The sequence below is a fragment of the Colossoma macropomum genome, unplaced genomic scaffold (genome assembly GCF_904425465.1).
Source record: "Colossoma macropomum unplaced genomic scaffold, Colossoma_macropomum, whole genome shotgun sequence".
NCBI lineage: Eukaryota > Metazoa > Chordata > Actinopteri > Characiformes > Serrasalmidae > Colossoma > Colossoma macropomum.
In genome coordinates this window covers 6,181,915-6,201,894 of record NW_023494800.1, presented here as the reverse complement: position 1 = coordinate 6,201,894, position 19,980 = coordinate 6,181,915, and the positions used below count along the sequence as shown (strand labels likewise).

The following is a 19,980-nucleotide window of genomic DNA, read 5'->3' as shown; positions in this document are numbered from 1 at the left end:
AAGTGCACCTATATAGTAAGTGGAGCTGATAAAATGGACAGTGAGCGTAGAAACAAGGAGGTGGTCATGATGTTATGCCTGATAAGTGTATGTATTTAGATATTTAGGTGTAGCTGAGTTTCCTCTTTCCTTTAAAAACCCACAGAGCAGCACAGTGACGTCAGTGTCAAACAGCACTGCAGAGTTCAGTGTTTACTCTGCTAACACACCCAAATTCAACAAGCATGTAGCGTTTGATAATCAGCTCACGAGCTGAATTAAGGTGTGTTGAACAAGGTGCGCTAAATCAGTAAAAATACTAAACCAGAACAGAAGTCTAAGAGCTCATTTGGACAAGAAACACCTTGCATTGACAACTTCCTTACATCTACAGTCTAAGCGCCTGAGGCTAGTATTAGCCAAGTCTCCCAGATGCTGCTATTTACTTTTGTTAACGAACTCTGACTAATGTTTGCTGGTGACCGACAGTTTGAACATACCTTAGACTAACACGCAGTGTCCGTTACAGCACATACGCAAATACATTCCAACAAGAGACTGAGCAGCATAAACAGGGAAGACTACAACTTTAGCATCGTCATTCTGCACAGATCAGCAACACATCCCTGTTACAGTCCTTATCCTCTTCTCTTACAGGCGCAGTCCTACCTGCAGCATTTTATTTGGAAAGACGATCTAAACATGGTATCAAAGGGAGTTCAAATCAGTCTTCTAACCTAAACTATGAGGGCTTAAACCAGACATCTTATAAACACAAAGAAAAACTACTAAAGGTTAAGGGTGTACTGGTCAGACTTGAGCATTCTGACCAATTCTGACAATTAAGTATCCATAGGAATTAATAAAGTAGGGGGAAAAAAGAATTTTCAACTAATATTAACGTATAATACAAACATGATAAACTTACATACATACATACATACATACATACATACATCCATCATCTAAACCGCTTATCCTTCTGGGTCGTGGTGGGGTGCTGGAGCCTATCCCAGCTGTCACTGGGCGAAAGGCAGGATACACCCTGGACAGGTCGCCAGTCCATCGCAGGGCAATGATAAACTTGTGCACTTATAAAAACAGACTAAACATTTCAGTAGCATGAACAAAAATGTCAGCTCACAAAAGTGTACATTAAAAAAAAAAAATTTTTCAAAAACAGCTAAAAGGAGATTTCTTTATCACTGCCCTTGAGTAGAAGAGACTGCCTTGAAAGTGCCAACCCCAACAATACTGGCCAGTAACTTCTACCTCGCCCTAAGACGACGTCTAGATACCCAGAATCATGTGTAGTCAAGCAAAATGTACATTCAGATTATAAAAATGAGCAAAAACACAGGTTCTCTAGCTGTATACATGCCGACAGTGTTCAATAGAGTCTGGCTGCACACATGCACGCTCAGACAGATGCACTCTCAGCCCCAGTGACGTCACATGCAGATGCACTCTGTGCCTCAATGGCAGAAGCAGCCCAATGACACGGTAACCTTTGGCTGTTTCTGCTTAGCGATATCATCACTTAATCCATTTTTCGTCCATAAAACGGCTACAGATTTCCGTTTAATGAACCTCCCTGTTGAAAAAAGTCATAGAACCCATTAAAAGTGTCTATTGGTTCCTGGTGGTGTCCAGTAGTCGCTAATGGTGTTCTGTGTTTTCCTGATGGGCTGATATCACAGTGTAAAAGATTCAAATCATTTAATTAGGTGTTTCTGGGACTGATTCCAGATACATTTGTTAGTTTCCTAATGGTCTCTAACGGTAACCATAAAGCCAATTCCCGTCTTCAGGATGGCGTTCATGAGTTTGTTTGTTTTTTAAACCCAACATTCATGTTTTATCGCCATGCTTTTATTTTGAAAGCTTCCATATTTATTTATCTTATTATCAGTATGACAACGCTAATATGCGTTCAGTGTAACTCTCGTTGCCCAGCAGTTCGTGGTTCGCTGTTTTTCCTCATAAAACTGACAAAAACACTGTCGTGGCAGAGCAGCACTGACATCATCAACAGGCTGGTGGTGCACGTCAGGCTGAGAGTGCATGTCTGCAGCCAGACCCTTCTCACAGTGTTAGAATCACAGCTTCCAAACTAGCAAAAGTTAATTTCTATACTTTAATTAGAAAATAGACAGACAAATCAAACAGTCTTTCAGTTTACGTTCTGGTGCACTTTATGCTCATGTACTAAGTGTTTGGTGACGATCCTCATCTGTAACAGAAAAAAATTCTAAAAAAAGCTGCTATTACAGCAAGAAAAATCCAAACTGAAGTCAGCTTGAGCTCTAATAGAAGTACTCACCGCTGTTTCACACGTTCTCAGTCATGGTCATTGTAAGAACATAATGTGTTCCAATGGATTTGTTTCTGCCTTTTTTCGTTATTTATATCAAAGCATTAACAATGGTAGCTTTGGTGGGACCAACATTTACCAGTGTAAAACACCAGCTGCTGCTTGAGAGAGCGATTCTCATAGGCTAGCCTGCTTGTCACACTTTACAGCCTTGTAAAAATGAAAATAATTGTTGGCCCGTATTTTTTATTTTTTTTTGCTACCTACATGATGGACCCGAAAAATGTTTTCTGTATTTGAATACTGGCACCTCAAATGGTTAACTGAGTATGAGTACCCCAACAAATCCTTAGTGCTTACCATGAACTTTAATTTCCAGATTCTATTTCTTCACAGCCAAATCAGCTGACTGCTATTTTAGGGCCACTTTTTACTATACAAAACTTTCTTGAAACAATAGAAATAAACATGCAACATAGAAATAAACACTAACTCTGTAAGGTCCAACGCATGCATGTATGCCTGCCCACACACTGCATTCAAACTCAGCGAGCGCATACTTAAATGTAGTGTGATAAGCATCATATCATCAAATCAGTAAGCCAGAGACAGCGGAGCCCATATCTGGTTGATCTGAGCAGAAGACAGCAACTGTACATCGGACCCTTGGTGGTCCAGAAGACAAGGAAGACTGGCTCTGATGACTCCAAGGAGAACATTCAGTCCATACAGAAGGCGTCAAGCTTCAAAACAATGATAAACAGGAAAAAGTCCTGTTCACTTTCATAAAGGCTTCATGCTGAAAAAGTGCCCCAATAGGCAGATCTAAAGCTGCAGCTGAGCTCACTGGACAATTTGTACACAGCTCTGTCTGTCTTCCTCTCTCGGGGACTCCCCGCAAAAGCGTCAGAGGCGGAGCTCTGACCCCACAGTATGCAAACACTCCTCAGTGGACGCACTCTCAGTCATCTGGACACCTTGTCCTCCGGGTCTGATCAGGTCAGTGCCGGCGGGACTGGAGCGCTGCCCGAGGAGAACGGCGAGAGGGGACAAAGTGCAGGCTATCCCTCCCTAAAGGCCACGAGGGAGGAGTTATCAGCCATCTGCTCTGCAAATTATTTATCTCTTCATATGCAGCTCGATTGATACATCACTTCCTTCCTCTGCACATTCTATCTGTTTGCATAAGTTTTGGTCACAGGGCTGTGGCGGGGTCATCTCGCCGCACTTTTTCCACGACTGTTTGAGAGAAGAAAAAAAATGCAGCATGCATAAATGAGCATGCTACTCTGTCTCATTTAAGTTTTTCAGCATAGAGGCAGTTGCTGTAGAAACAAGCAAGGGCCCAGGCTACCCACTGTAAGGCAAACTGAGGCCATTCAATGTGCAAAACTAGTGTAATCAAACCATAAGGCTGTCATAAGGCTGTCATAAGGCTGCTCAGTATATTGGTTATTAGCAATTGTCGCAGCATTGGCCTTCGCAACATAGCCGGTTTGTAGGAGAGAACTAGGCATTCGCTTAGGGCCACAGGGGGTCCCCAGTGCAATGCATTTTATTTTACTATATATTTCTATTTATCTTTTGTCCCAGAGCATCCATTAAACTGGCTAATTAAACTGTCATCAAACATCCAGTAAAATTATTCACCCAAAGCATATTTAAATTTTTAAATAAATAATTTCTTAGACTTGAAATTGTCATGTCACCAATTTTTTCCAAATTTCTGCATAATTATATCATTAAGACGTAAGCAAAGTTATTAAGAGTGGTTTGATGTGAAATGCTCTGTTCTTGAGAAGATACTAAGAAATTACCGGGTCAGAATTGCTCACAGAGGTGGTGATAGGAACCAGACATCTGAACTGTTTGGTGCCACTAAAAGCTCCCTGACATAAAGAAATTCCCTGAAATAGTTACAAATACACTGCCTGATGTCTGAGACACTGTTTTTTGATGTTTTTGGCTTAAATGTATTTTTTATTAATCCATCTATGGCACATATTTTTTAGGATTAATATGCTTCTAAACTGTGGAATTCTCAATTCCACCTAGACAGTCAAGCTCAGTGCAAACTTTTAAGAAACCTTTAAAAATGTCTCTCTTTAACTTCGTGATTAATTAAAACTACGTCTCTTGGTATTTATCTTTTTCAAGCTGATCTGTGTCAGTCATATGATTTTAAATTAATACTCCTCCTAATCTCCTTACTTACTGTTAAGCTTTATTACTCATCTCCAAAGCACTTTGAGTTGCCACCAACACGAAAAAGTGCTGTATAAATAAAGATTATTATAATAAGTTTACTTGCATAGGGCCCCAAAAACTCTAGGGCTGACGCTGCTTTCCAATACCGATCATACAAAAGCCTCCAATAGGAAAATGAGCCCTCTGATAAATCAATGTTTTTATTGTGTGCTGTGGTATTTGACTAAGAACTAAATTTCCAAGTAATCTGACAAAAGCAAACTCCAGTCATTCTTTGCCAATGTCACATTATTAACAGACCAAAAGTGTCTCGATATATGCAGCAATATTATCACAACAATATCGTTTTGTCTGTACTGAGCAGGTCTACTCATGTCATGAACTCAGTGACCAGTTAAATAACCCGTGGGAAGGAGAGAGGGCTAATGAGACTAATTTGGGAATTTTCAGCTGGTAAAGATGCTCAAGAATGCTTTTGAGAGTAGGCAGGCAGTGTATAAAGGCCAGCGAGCAAAGGGGGCGCTCATGTTTCTCCCTCCCAGACTCGGAGGGATTACTGGGTGCACTGAATCGGTTAGCAGGTGGTGAAGGCAGCCGTCTAATGTTTCCAGCGCTTTCTGTGCCCCGTTTAAGGTCAATAATCCTTCCGCAGCTAGCATCAGCACTGTGCCCCTGTGTACACAGCATCCTTGTGGGTCAGCGGGGACTTGTCAGCACCCCTCTCCTGATTCCCTCCTGTCACCAGTCTCTAAGGCTAATGTTCCACTGCAGTGAGACTTCCTTGAGGTCAAGGCACACTCACAGCAGGGGAACAGGGTCATAAGAAAAACCTGACAGACACACCACAACAACTAGACACTTATCCCTTTAAATGGAGTGTTCAGGCCAAAACCTTTACACAATGTTCAGCCAACTAGGGCTGGACCATATGACAATACTTCATTAAGGTGACAAATTACACCACAATATGTTACACTACGCCTTTCAGAGTATAACCTGCATTTTAGACAGAAGATGTTGGCAAAGATTTTTGCCAATCCGCCTGAATACATTCCGATTACAGATTAAGACTGAGGTATTTATTCTCACTCTACTCAACAATCTGATGGAAAATCTTCGTTTATATGCTCACTACAAGTAATCTGATCCAAAATGACGTGCATGCGTGGAGTACCACTTAGAGTAGACGTTACCATGACGGCGAACATCACGTGAGTCCAGTCAGAGTGAGATGAGCAGCAGTGAGCAGTGCTTGTGTTTTTAATTGCTTTAAAATGATGTCAGACTCAGGAAAACGTCCTTCACATGTCCTTATTAAAGAAGGCCGAGAGGAAGACGTCGTGTTCGGAGGCACATAAGCTGGACGTCCGTCCCACCGCCGCCTTTTAACGATCAGAGCATAAACTTCGTCTCCTCTGCAGACCAGTTTCTGCTCCGCCGTGTTGAACGTTATAAATTTTCACTATGATGTGACGAACATGATTAGAATGTACTTAAACTTTCCGATTGGGAATGTAATCAGATACAGGCGTTTACACGGATATTATTCTTCTATTTAACAGATTATTTACAGGATTACCCACCTCGTTTAATTGGATGGAGATTACATTCCAAATGGCCTCAATCAGACTAGTCTATTCTGATTGAGGTGTTTACATGGACATATTCTAATATTCTCTCTTCTTCCGACTGAGCTATTAGTCGGATTATTAAAGGACTTTTAGGCTTGTAAACATGGCTACTGGTGATGATAGGAATGAGATGCCTGAAGCACTAAATGCCCCTTAAAAGTTCTCTCACAGAAAGCTATTACATGAAATTGTTAAATACACTGCTGATGCCTGAGACATGTTTTATGATAGTTTTGTGATGAGCTTTTCGCCTGAAATGGTACATGCAGGGAGTTGTAAAGCAATACAGTAACCAAAGAATTCTTTTGTACCGCTATTTTGCTATGGTCAACATTGCATGCAAAAACTCAGTAGACACATGTACACTCACTGGTCAATTTGGGTTATAAACAAAACGACTACAATTTGTTGTACACGTCCCCCGGCCCCTGGTTCCTATCACAACCACTGTAAAGAAATCTGAATTGGTAAGTTTCTATACAACGGACCATTTCATGTCAAACCACTCGACTGTTTTACACTGTAACAACTGAATTTTGCAGTGATTCGGAAAAAAATATATAGGTGGAATTCCTCTTAAATATGACACTCCTGGTTCTTCTTTGGCCTGTCATAAAAACTAAATATCATGACTTACTGTATACCACAAAAATATCTTAAAATGCTGTAATATTATTTTTTTGCCATAGCACCCACCTCTGCAGCCAAGACAGGTTTGGTGTCTGAAGTCTGCGTACAGAGCTATGAGGCTAATGCAGTTAACCAGTAATGGAAGCTTATAGCCACCAGTTCAGCACTGCGCAAGCTACATGTGTCCTATTGTTCAGTGACCTCAAATATACTTGCTTATGTATTTTCTGTAGGACATTGTTATCTATAAACATGGACTATATATAAAATAATAACATATTGTAGCTATGTGATGCATGTCCATTACTTGTTAGCTACATTAGCTGCATATATATGTGACGCTTTTTATATTGACTTAAACTGACAGACTGCTATGCTGTGTAAAAAAATTAATCTTAGTTTAATGCATTAAAAAAAAAAATTAGAGCTCCACTGTGATGGCTGCAATCCAAGTATATGTGCATCAAAATTATCATAGTGTATATGTACAGTATACCTACAATACTGGGGACTGGAGAGTGCCTTAATATGACATAGCGTTTTTGTTTATCTAGGTGTTTCCTAGTCTGTTCAAGCCCATAGAGTACAGCTAACTATGCCCTCACTTCATAAAATGCTTGTGCGATTTTTTGGTTTGGTTGGTCTCAGTTAATATCAAAAATATGGTGAAATCTCCATGACACATTTATGAGAAAGTCAACAGAAATGAAAGAAAAACAAACAAAACGTGAGGGTTCCACTAAGAACTAAAGAAAAAAATCTGGAAAACAGGTGTGAACAGGTCTTCACCTTGGTGTATGTTGATAAATCCACTTCATAAGCAATGTAATTTATAGTAACGAAAACTGTGCACGTTTAAGGCTTGTGTGATTCTCTCACGTGCCCCAGTAAGTCACAGTGGCCAGCTGACTGCACAGTGGTTTACTGATCAGGTAAGAGGCGCGTTAGTGATACATTTAAATGTGAATCACTAAAATGTTGAACATCTTTCCTTTAGAATTCTCCCAAGGACAGAAAACTTCCTTGGAAAGCTGACATGCTTATTTGCTAGAGGCTTTATTGGGGAAACAGCAGGCCACTAGCTGATCACATATCACCAATAGGTGAGGAGGATGGGCGGTAGACCACCGTCCTGGAGGACTGAAAGATGAGATATGCACTGCTAAACGCTCAATAACGGCAGCCGCTTCACAGATGACAGCAGACACTCCCCAGGCCAAACAGCGGATCAGGTGTGAGGAACTCGAGCCAACAGGATTGGCATCGCTTTACATGGCAACAGTGAGCAGGTGCACCAGAGGCAGAAGCAGAGAAGTGCAGCTCAGTGGGAGGCTCTGGGAGCACGCGCTGGGGTGGGCTAGGGGCGAGGGTCAGCAAGGCCCTACAAGGTCATACTGGCATAGAGAACGCTGGAAACAAAAGCTGCAGCCCAGTCTAGAGCCTATGACTCATCTTCTTGTAGGAGGGATGGGCAAAGAAGAAACAAAAGAAAGTGCTGCTGTTTTTCATTCCAGCTATTCAGAGCAATGACGCTGATGCCGTAAGCTGATGCTCAACGAAAGGCTGCATTATGCTGCTTCACAGATATCCCCTCTCTGAAGAGCCGTAATGCAGCTCTACAGGATGAGGAAAGACTTAGAGGACAGAAGGCTGCGGCTGAAATCTCAAGATCTACATTATTTTCTTTTTCCTTGGTTAATGTGTCATATTCTCTTTTGAATCTCTGTTAATAGCAGGGCTGTGCAATGATAAGTGCATGCATGCTATTCTTTGCATTGCTATTATTGAGGTTTCTTTGTCGACAAGTCCACCTCGCATTGCACTGGTGAGCTCTAGTGTTAGCTTTAGCTTCTGCCCAATTAGCATGATTACCGTTAAGGTTTTCAGAATATATGTACTGATTTATCGACCAGGGTATATTTTGGTTTTTTCCATCTGAATTTACATGACCAAATCTTTAGGTAAATTATTCAGTAACTGTGTGAAATAACTGCACTTTTTTTTTTAAATTTATTTTTTGGTAAAAGCTCCCCTCAAATTAACAGAACATGTTGTTTTATCATCATACACATATCGCTATATGCTTACAATTTATTGCTGAAAGCCAAAAACTGTAGACACTTTTTGTATTATTTTATAAAAAATCTTTTTTATAGAGCAGATCACTGAAGAGACGCCACCTGTTTATAGTTTATAGCCCAGATTTCTGGAAAAATGGGTCGACTTTCAGTAGACAAAAAAAAAAATTGAGTTCAGTTTCTTCTATTATAAGGGTTTAAAATTACATCACCCACCTATTTGACTGGAAAGAAGACAGTTACAGCTCTCATATAACCCCCACCTTTTGAATGTAGCTTATAAAATATTAAAGTTGAAGAATATGACGAAGTGCGTTTTGGAACCACCGGTGGTCTCAAGGAGTTGAATAGGTTAAAGCAAATCATATAACGTCCTTAGTATTTACACATATGAACATGGTTGGTGGATTGATATTCTACATTAACATCAGATTTATGGTATATAACAGACTGTACATTTATGACACTCAGACCACAGCAGCAGGTTTAAGCTAAGCAGCCTCAGACTATTAGGTTGCATAACATTCACAATTCCGTTTTTATTACTAGATTAATCATAGTTTTATGGCCATTGAAGATGAACTTGAACTGAACTGTGATTTAATTGTTATTTTCTTTGAAAAAGATTAAACATCAACTCACACAGAGTGAAACTTGCTATGTTTGCTCTGGCATACAGTAAAGGGACCATCTCAAAATTTGTTGATGAAAAAGTGTTGCTATTATCATCATTATAATTTTTGCTTTGTTGTTATTTTTATTGCAAAGCAGTAAATAACCTTTTACACAACGCTTTACCCAATTTATGGAAATCCCATAGAGGTACTAGTGGAAAAAGCATTATGTTAGCAGTGGCAACTGGATGCAGTGGCAATTGTTTGCATATCACCACTGTTCATACTGAGCACTTGTTAAATTACATAAACTTCATGCTCATTTAAACCATTTACAGTTTACTGTGTTGTTCTGTAATGATTTACAAGTGAAATAAATCATTTTCAAACCGGATGTATTTGTATTGTTAAGCCAACAAGTGTCTCTGATCTAAATTTAAGCTAACCTGAACTTTAACGTGGTCAATTTTAAACACTTGCTGCTTGTGCGTGGCCAGTTGTTGGTTCCAAATAATTCAATGCCATCAGTTGCTAGGATAAGAAGAGCACTGACCCTTGTGTTGAAATTGGAAATTCTACTATTGTGTGCACCAAGACAAATCTGTATATGTAACCCACTTGGCGAAACAGAACTGACAGATTCAGAGAGAAAGTGAAGAGGATCGGTTCTCCTTTGTGTCAGACAGGATGCAGAGTTACGCAGAGTGACGCAGAAGCTCTGAGGGATAAAGTACAGCGAGCAGACACAAAAGGACACTGCAAGATCACGGCTGTTTTAAAATCCCACGGCACCATCTGCAGAAGGACGGGTCACTGACCTCCAAGCTCAGCCCCAGACAACACCTAAGAAATGCATACTGAAATACTGTGTGCTGAGCGCTCTGAAGCTGGCGGCCTGTCTGGACAAAGATGTTTACGTATTACACTTATAATTTAATTAATATAAGTCTGTCGATTTAAGATCAGCTTTACTTATTTGTATTGTAGTTAATCTGAATACAAGAGCTGCACTTAGAGATGGACAGCATATGAGGCCGAGAGAGCACGTTTGCCAACTTAGTAAGCCTCTCATTCTTTGTATATCGACCCCATTCGCCCAACATCCATCATCTAACTGCTCTATCCTTCATATCCATCCTCTGCAGCAGCCACAGTCTGGGAAGTCATGGGTTAATCCTTCCTCAGTTTCATCCAGCTTATGCAGGGGCTAAGAAACCCAATGAAAATTCTCCCTCATCTCTCTTTTCCAAGTATAAAAGTTCTCTCTCTCTCTCTGCAGACTGTGCTGGCAGTGACAAAGCAGAGGTAGATGATGCAGGCAGAAGGTGGCCAATCCACATTGGAGAAGACAGATGAAGGGGGTGGAGGATTGCCTTGAAAAGCACCAGAGATTTCAGCCTCTCTGCTGGCTGTGTGCTGAGCGTCCCAGCCACCCACACTCAGAGACTCTGTGTGGGGAGTTTTGCATTTTGCATGACCCTGCATTCCTCGGTGGCCATCCTGTAGCCTTACGTAACATACAGGCTCACCTGCTGGTGTTACTGGAGTGGATTAGTCATTAGCCATGAGCACAATAGCATCCTCCAATCCTCATCTTGCTGATGGAGGCCCTCCATATCCAGCAGCTCACTCTCGGTACGGCCTGTTCCGTCTCACCATGACTAAGCAGAGCTACATCACCGCACTAGTATCAGCACACATGGCCTGGTGAGTAAGCCTCCTCTGGCCCGAGTATGGGCCGCACAACTGTTCCTGCTCCCACACAGAGTCTAGGAGCTTAAATGCAGCATGGCATAGCACTGAGATCCACCTGAGATTGATATTTTTCATTACCGGTGCCTTGAATTTAACACCGATACCAAATTCTTAATGGCCTGTTGAAGAACATACATCACCCTTCCTGACAATGAACAAGCCGTAAGAATTAATCATTAAAAGAAAATAACCAAAATGCCTCCAAGGTTGCTGTTTGTCTTATGGTGCCAACACTTGACAACAAGCAGAATAGAAGAAGTTTCAGAGGCACAGAAACATTTTTAATGCAATTTTTCCACACAATTACGATGGAGAAACCCCACTCGACAAAGCAAAAAAGTGTTATGTTCAGCCAAAGTGGACTTTCTTAAAAATAAGAAGTATTACAAAGATGTGAGATGCTTTTCTAAAGTGAGGCTGCAGCTCTGAAGAGCTCCTTGCTTGTATTAGAATGGCGCACAAAATGCAAGAGAGTAAATACTGTTGATGTGAACGACAGTAAGCTGACAAGAAAAAAAATAATTGTGATGGAATTAATTAAATTATAAGCTAAAAAACTGTTTACCTCAACAAAAGCAGGAGCATTTCACACCCTGTATTCAACTGAGACCATCATAAACAGATACGCAACTTTTAAATAACTGTATACTTATATATATATATATATATATATATATATATATATATATATATATATATATATATATATATATATATATATATATTATTGGCCTTTAGTACAATTTGCTTGGCACTCTTATGGTTAGTATTAGCTACCCATTGTTTGGCCCTCTTCTTACAAACAGACTCATGTTTAAAAAAATGTATTATTATGTATTTGAGAAAGAGGACACCAAACTAATTTCAACATGTACAAGCTTTCGGAATGCAGATAATACAAATGGCTTACGTTTAACCCTTATGTGGTGTTCAGGTCTATGGGACCCATTTTCAATGTTTACCAAAATTAAAAATTATGCAATTTATTATTATTATTTCAACCTCAGATTATTGGCCTTTGCTCATTTTCTGAGAAGAACATATAAAATAACCCATTTTCAGTGTCTTCACTCTGTTCACCCCCCACACATTTATATTGCACGTGGTGTTGGTTGAATCCACGGGGAGTAAAAGTGTGGAGGTGCTGTGTCCTTCACTCTGTTCTCCTCCTACATGGCCTGCGGTTAGTGTGCGTGTGTGTGTCTGTGGACAACATGGACAGGCTGCTGACTGGCTACAGCTGCTAAAGGAGAACCCTATGCTGACCACTTGTGATATTTTAAACATCTGGTATTTTTACATAAACTGTAATGGCTATATTGATTTAAAAAACAATAATGCGGTGGGTCCACCAGACCACTGAGTAACAACAACATCAACACCACACAAGGGTTAATATACAAATTTTGATGATGTGGTTGCAGATGCAGTGGCTTCATCTGACAGCATTTCTATAGAATATATTGTTTAGAACATATGCACAAAGAACTATGATTGACAGATGACAGAAAGAGAGTCTGGTAGCATCCTCATAATAATAATAATGACAGAACGGCTGCATAAAAGGATCCTTCTGCTTTGACATAGCAGTCTAGAAATGCAGCCCACCTTCACTGTAGACCATATAGTTTTATACCCTGAAGTTTGAACACCCCTGGTGAAATGACAGTTTTGTCAATTTTCTAAGTAAAAATAAGTGAACATCCTCTACAGAGAACACACTGATTTAAATTTTAGCAGACAATTTTTGTTTATTTGCCAAGTTTAATATATTGGGAAATAAACCCAAAATGTACCATACAGTCTGTAACCTTTTCACTGGCATTTCTATCCCACCCAAAATTTGAAATATGTTCAGCAAATTAACAATAACTGTGCATTAAAATGTACAGAAGTGTGTTCTCTGTAGAGGATGTGCAAACTGATTTTCACTTAGAAAACATGTCACTTGACCATGGGGCGTCCAAACCAGTCATTCTTTCTGGCACAGATAACTATGTTTTGCCTAAGCGCTTTATATTGATACCTGAAGCCTATTGTGTATTTTGCCAAATCTGCTGCACAGAAAAGAGACTAGTATTCATCTTCCGAAAGTAAGAAGGTTACCCAGTTAAATGGCTGCTTGTGCAGGGAGGGGTAACATGACAAAATGTACAATTATCATGATAAATTACATCACTTCTCTGAGCACACTGTGGATACGGTCAGCACTCCTAAAACACTGACCAGCTGCAAATTTCATTATAGAGACAGTTTAACTAATATAAGTTTGACTGGATTTAGGGCGGCACAGTATGTAATGTGCCAAATAAAAGTCACTTGTGCTCAGTGTTTTTTTCTGTTCCAGCTGATCAGATAAAAACATCTATCAATATCCATCATATTGTGTATCATAAACATTTGCCTGAAGTATCCCGCTGGTGTAATCTGCCTGAAAACAGTTCATCCCCAATGGGAACACAAGTTAGCAATTTATATATTTAATTATCCTGATTTCCTAAAACATGTTGTGGTGCTTAGTTGTAGTTTGTTCGGTGCCTTTTTTTGGATCCAAATCTCAGCATATTTGACGATGTTTACTCACAACTTATACAAATGTCTCCACACTGCTCCAAGGCAGTAGCATCATGCATGTTAAGAGCAACTGTGAGATTAAACTGCATTGCTTTAGGTCCTGTGAAGCTCTAGTTAAACAGACAAGATGTTAATTTGCAAGCTAGTGAGCAAAACTACGGAAAACCATCTAAAAATAAAAAAGGTAAATCATCATCTCATGTCATTCACACGGTAAGGGAGAGGAAGGGGAGCGTGGGAAAACAGTGCAACGGAGTAAGGGGCACTGTTGATAATTCCACAGATGATCCAAGCGAAAAGAAACGACAGAGGCCTGGAGGAGATGCAGCACATTGACACCAAGCTAGGTATTGTTTCACTCCTGGGTAGAAGAGCAATTTATTTCCTGCATCATTAGCTCTGCCTTTTCGGGGAACAAGGAGCAAAAAGCATTCATTACAGCAATCAATGCCAAACAGTGTTGACAAACGCAATGAAGAGTCGTGGGTGAGGTGTTCCTTCTGAAGCAGCAATGACGCAGAGCTTTGATCAGTCCTCCTCTCATGTCTAGTCATGTTTAATGACAGCACCTTTATCCAGAAACATACACACACCCACGGCAGTGGTACAGGCTAATGGTAGGGCAGTGTAAAACTAAACCAAGGGGAACCCAACACCTCAAAACCCTGACAGAGACCATCTGGGTGGTACAATGACAGCTGGCGATGCTATTTTAATCAGCTATTGTTTCCACTGATAAGACTGCCTAAAACAATTCAGTGCACTGGAATTTAATACCAAAAGGGTTTTAAATTAGACCATCTTACCCGCGACTTCCACAATGTCCCCAGGCACGATGTCTCTGGCTTTGATCCTCTGCACACTCTTCCTGTCTTGCCGATAGACTTTGCCCATCTCGGGCTCATACTCCTTGAGGGCCTCGATGGCATTTTCTGCATTTCTTTCCTGCAAGGGTAAAAGTGAACAAAAAGATATAAATATTCCAAAAAAAGAACAGATTACGTATCGCATACTCAACAACCTCTCTGTAGGCGTGGAGGACAAAACCTGAGCCAGAGAGCCAATCTAGTCACTTATCTATAACAGCCTAGCGGCTGAAGGAACTTTAGACTGTTGCCATCACGTTCACAGATCCGTGATGAGTGCCAAAAAAAGTTAGCCATTAACCTTAATTAGAGGGCATATCTCCCAGTTGGTCAAACAATGCGGGGCAATGCCGGCCAATCATGGGAATTACTTTTTCTCTCAGACTAAGAAATGTCAGTTCGCCATCAGATACGGTTTAGGAGAACTCCCTACACCCACCCCTCCTTCCTCTGCTCCAAAACTAAACAATCTGTTTAGTGTGACCTTTAGCTTATGCTGCGATCAATCCTGAGGGACCCACTTGCTGGTGGCAGCCGACTTGGCAGCAGTTTTTAGCAGGAGGCTTCTGTTGGACTCTTACGTATGATGGAAACACAAAGCATCCATTTTGGGCAAACAGCTCTAGCCAGCTTCAGGGGTCCAGACCTTTACGGACGACTGACATGTAGCAGGTAAATTTCGATATTCAAGTATCCGCAAGAGTTACTGAACAGAATTCTGGTTAACATATACACAAATGCGCGCACACACTCAATGGTCACTTTATTATTAGGTACACCTACCTTGTATCTACACTCACTGAAAATGATCAGATCTACCTTGTAGTTCTACAGTTACAGACTGTAGTCCAGCTGTTTCTCTGCATACTTTGTTAGCCCCCTTTTACCCTGTTCTTCAGTGGTCAGGACCCCATGGACCCTCACAGAGCAGGTACTATTTGGGTGGTGGATCATTCTCAGCACTGCAGTAACACTGACGTGGTGGTGGTGTGTTAGTGTGTGTTGTGCTGGTACGAGTGGATCAGACACAGCAGTGCTGCTGGAGTTTTAAAACACCTCAGTGTCACTGCTGGACTGAGAATAGTCCACCAACCGAAAACAGCCAGCCAACAGCGTCCTGTGACCACTGATGAAGGACTAGAGGATGACCAACACAAACTGAGCAGCAGCAGATGAGCTATCGTCTCTGACTTTACATCTACAAGGTGGACTGACAAGGTAGGAGTGTCCACTCACTGTCCACTCTATTGGACAGTGAGTGGACACAGCATTTAAAAACTCCAGCAGCACTGCTGTGTCTGATCCACTCGTACCACACACTAACACGCCACCACCACATCAGTGTCACTGCAGTGCTGAGAATGACCCACCACCTAAATAACACCTGCTCTGTGGTGGTCCTGTGCGGGGCCTGAGCATTGAAGAACAGGGTGAAAGGGGGCTAATAAAGTATGCAGAGAAACAGGTGGACTACAGTCTGTTACTATAGAACTAGGCGCACTAAATGGAGCTGATAAAATGGTCAATAAATGTAGATACAAGGTAGGTGTACCTAATAACGTAATGAGTGAGCGTGTGCTATATAGGTGCACTTTGTAGTACTACAATTACAGACTGTAGTCCATCTGCTTCTCTGTATACTTTGTTAGCCCCCTTCTACCCTGTTCTTTATTTTATATCTTATATTATATTATATATACAGCTGGATGTTGGCTAAACAGAACATTTTAAGCAAAGCACCTGCTGCACAACTCAAAAGTAATTAAAAATGTATGCAGTTCAGGTTTTGTACACATTCAAATAAAATTCTTTAACTGACATGGGGAAACTTTCAATGATTTAAACTCGCTTGAGGCGGCTAATTAAACATATACTCGTTTCCTGTTGCGCTGACATCTCTAGGTCAAAGAACTTGAGTCATTCTCAAGACCAGGGAGTCAAAATATGAATGTTGGTGCAGCCCTTATTACAACCAAGCATGAAAAGAAACCCAAGTGTCATTGACAAATCGACACAGGTTGCAGCTAACTTTGACGGAAATGCTATAATAAGCACAGAAGGAAAGTGTTGGTTTTACAGTACTTGTTGTGTAACAATTTGAAAGAGCGTTAAGCTAAAAAGACCCAGAGCACATTGGGCTCTTTACATTTGCCATAAAAGTCTCACGGCCAAAAGTTACAGGCATTATCTAAGAATCATAAGCGCTGCAGGCTCTCACCATTTGTGGCCGGATGTGGTTGAAAATGGCCAAGTGGACAATTTTGCTTTCACAAGAAGCAGGTCGACAGCCTCAGTATTTTCACATAATAAAAAGAGCTTGTGCATAACTCCTCTAGCGGGGTTGCAGCGAGCTGCGGTTTGGATAAGGATCAGAACAAATACGATCAAGAAGCAAAGCCAAGAGAGCCATTCACTAAAAAGAGGACTTCAGATCATAAAAAACAGAAGTTCCCCAAGGCCACACTCACCAGAGCTTCCCTGCAGCAGCCTTGCAATGTCAAAGTTTACCATTATGACAAAAACTTTCACTGTTTAAACTTGTGTCAGTTAACTGACACCACTATCCAATGAGTGTGACCATTTCACAGCTGCAAGACAGGGTGAGCAACGTACAAGGTATTTCACACTTACAGGCGTATGCAAAAGTTTGAACACCCTCGGTCCAACTACATATTTTGTCACCTGTCTACGTGAATATAAGCTCTTCTACAGAGGACACTTTAGCACACAATTTCTATTTATTTACTGACTTTAAAATGTTGGAAATAAAATAAATAACATACCTTACATTATTATTCGACTGTATTTTATTCCCTGAGGTCCAGTAATAACTGTTTTTAATGTTCCAGACAGTTGTGATAAATTTTTTACATGCCCATTTTCCAACCTCGCTTTATCGCTTAGAAACAAACAAGTTGCTTTGGTTACTCTGCCTATAAAACTGGTATACACTGTTAGAAATAAAGGTTCTGTACAGGAACATTTTTTGCTCATCAAGGTACAAACAATGTAAATGTTCCCTCAGAGGTATTACAGTGGTTTTAAGGTCCAGTTGTGCACCATAAATATGTGGTGAAAAGTTCATATTTGTACCTTTTAATAACCAAATGTTTTATAACAGAACAATAAAGTAAAAGCCTGGAGACGAGACGGGGTGTGTGGAGGCAGTACATCTTAGAAAATACAATTTCAGTGGATTATGGTTCAGTTATGTTCCCTGACTAAAAGGTACTCAGATGTACCCCTGAGGGTCCCACCCCAGTGACAAGAAGGGAACTGCCCCAGTGACAGTTTAGTACTTTTTTTCCTGAGAATGTATTTTTAGGTCCAGGCTGAAACACTAGTTTCACTAGATATAACAGCCTAGTTAAGAGCGACAGTACAGTCAAGGAATAACGCTGAATAACGCTGTCCAGTCGTCCTGGGGAGGACAAAAGTAGAGTACAAGATGATGTTAGATCTGTTTTAGGGTGTTCTTGGGACAACAAAGATGACAAACGGTAAAAATCTATGTAATACACAGTCATAAAATTACAAATGTGCCAGTCATTTCTGCCAGCCGTAAAACGCATAATACAGAAACCTTTAACCAACAAGCAGTGCAGACCGACATGCTCCACTCAGAGTCATATACACAGTGGTAAAAATGGGAAACAGGTAAATGATTAAACATGAGCTAAAAGCTTTTTTCAACAGTTTGGAGACTTTAATAAAAAAAATGGGTAACACTTTCTATGAATGTCACCTTTGTAAGCATCTATAAACATTCATTACATGTTATAATGCATTCATAAGACATTATAAACATAGCTATAAATATTTATAAAAATGCATTATATGTTATAGCCATGTTTATTATGCATTATGAATTGTTAACGTAATACATTATAAGTACTGATCATAAATTATAAGAGCTCATAAGTGGTATTTGTCCGCTCTAAGTAAAGTGAAGCGTACTGTACTAAAGCCTCCTCCAGTGTTCAGAGTGAGGCTTCAAGTTGAAGTATTTACTGAAGGATTTACTGAAACACTAAAACATCACAATAAAGCACATTACAGGCTTCAAATGTCAGAGTTTAAACTAGTGCTGCCATCAGTGTTTTACCCAATGTGGGAAAGGTAATGTACACCACCGTTAGCTTGGTATTTGTCTTTACTTTACGCTCTCCAAGCTGGGACTGACTTTTTTGGCACAAACATTATAACATGTTATTAACACTATTTATAATGCATTATATTAACAATTCATAATGTATAATAAAAATGGCTATAAAATGTAATTGTGTAATTCTTTTTTATAAATATTTAAAACCATGTTTATAATGCCTTATGAATACATTATAACATATTATAAATGTGTTTATAGATGCTTACAAAGGTGACATTCATAGAAAGTGTTACCAAAAAATGGTTTTCTTTTTAAACACTAACTTCTTGTACGCAATCATACTTCTGATTCACCACAACTGCTCTGACATTTGTCATTTGTAGGATTTCAGAGTAAGGTAGTTACAAGAAGTTTAACGGTAATGTAAAGAAAAGCTATTTAATATTTGGGACGATATTTCAACTTAAGGTCTCTGTGACATTATTCAAATGTATTTCTTCACGGAAACAGAGCCATAGCCGTTAGATAAGTCGATAAACTGAAAAAAAATACTCTACAGGAAAACCAACTGCAGCAGTCATCACCCTAGTTATGAGTCATCCTTTACTGTACGCTCTTCCATGAACACTGGCTCTGATAAAACATCACAAAGAACAGTCAGTGCACACACCAGATAGGCGATGTGCAATACCACCTTTGCCCCTAAGCAGCTGCCCCTGGCCTGGTTGCTGAGAAACAGCCGTAGTTATTTACTGCTGACACTTAACAGGTTTCAGAAATCTCCAGACCCGGCTCCAGAGCAGGTGCGTAGAGAGGCATTCCCCGAAATTCCACCTCCCTGATCCAAAACAAAAAAGGTGCTCCCTCAGGGAGGAAGGTAATGAGCTCCACAACACTCCAGCCACTGTGGTGCCCAGATATTATACCTCCGTAGCTTCCGCCTCTAATAAACAGAGCCTGAGACGTATCCAAACCATGCTCTGCCCACAGATGTGTTCGAGTTAGACAAGCTTAACAGACCGTTGACAAAAATTCCATTCAATCTAATAGGAAACAGTTAGGGATGCACAATAATATCTGAATCATAACACTATTAGTAGACATTTGCAAACAAATAAATACATAAATATTCGTAGCATCGGACTGATTAGACGTGGCTGGTATTTCAAACATGTGGCTGGTATTTGACATTTTTCTTGTGCTCCAGAAGGGAATTCTATTTA

The 19,980-nt window shown here is 40.3% G+C and overlaps 1 protein-coding gene across 1 annotated transcript in view; it reads right to left on the bottom strand.

Annotated features, from left to right (window-relative positions):
* The window catches only part of atp2a2b (ATPase sarcoplasmic/endoplasmic reticulum Ca2+ transporting 2b), a 58,844-nt gene that overhangs the window by 24,926 nt on the left and 13,938 nt on the right, over window positions 1–19,980 (bottom strand). The window contains exon 5 of the mRNA XM_036587552.1: window positions 14,590–14,728. Coding sequence (XP_036443445.1) covers window positions 14,590–14,728 — 139 coding nt within the window. The remainder of the gene's footprint in view (window positions 1–14,589; window positions 14,729–19,980) is intronic.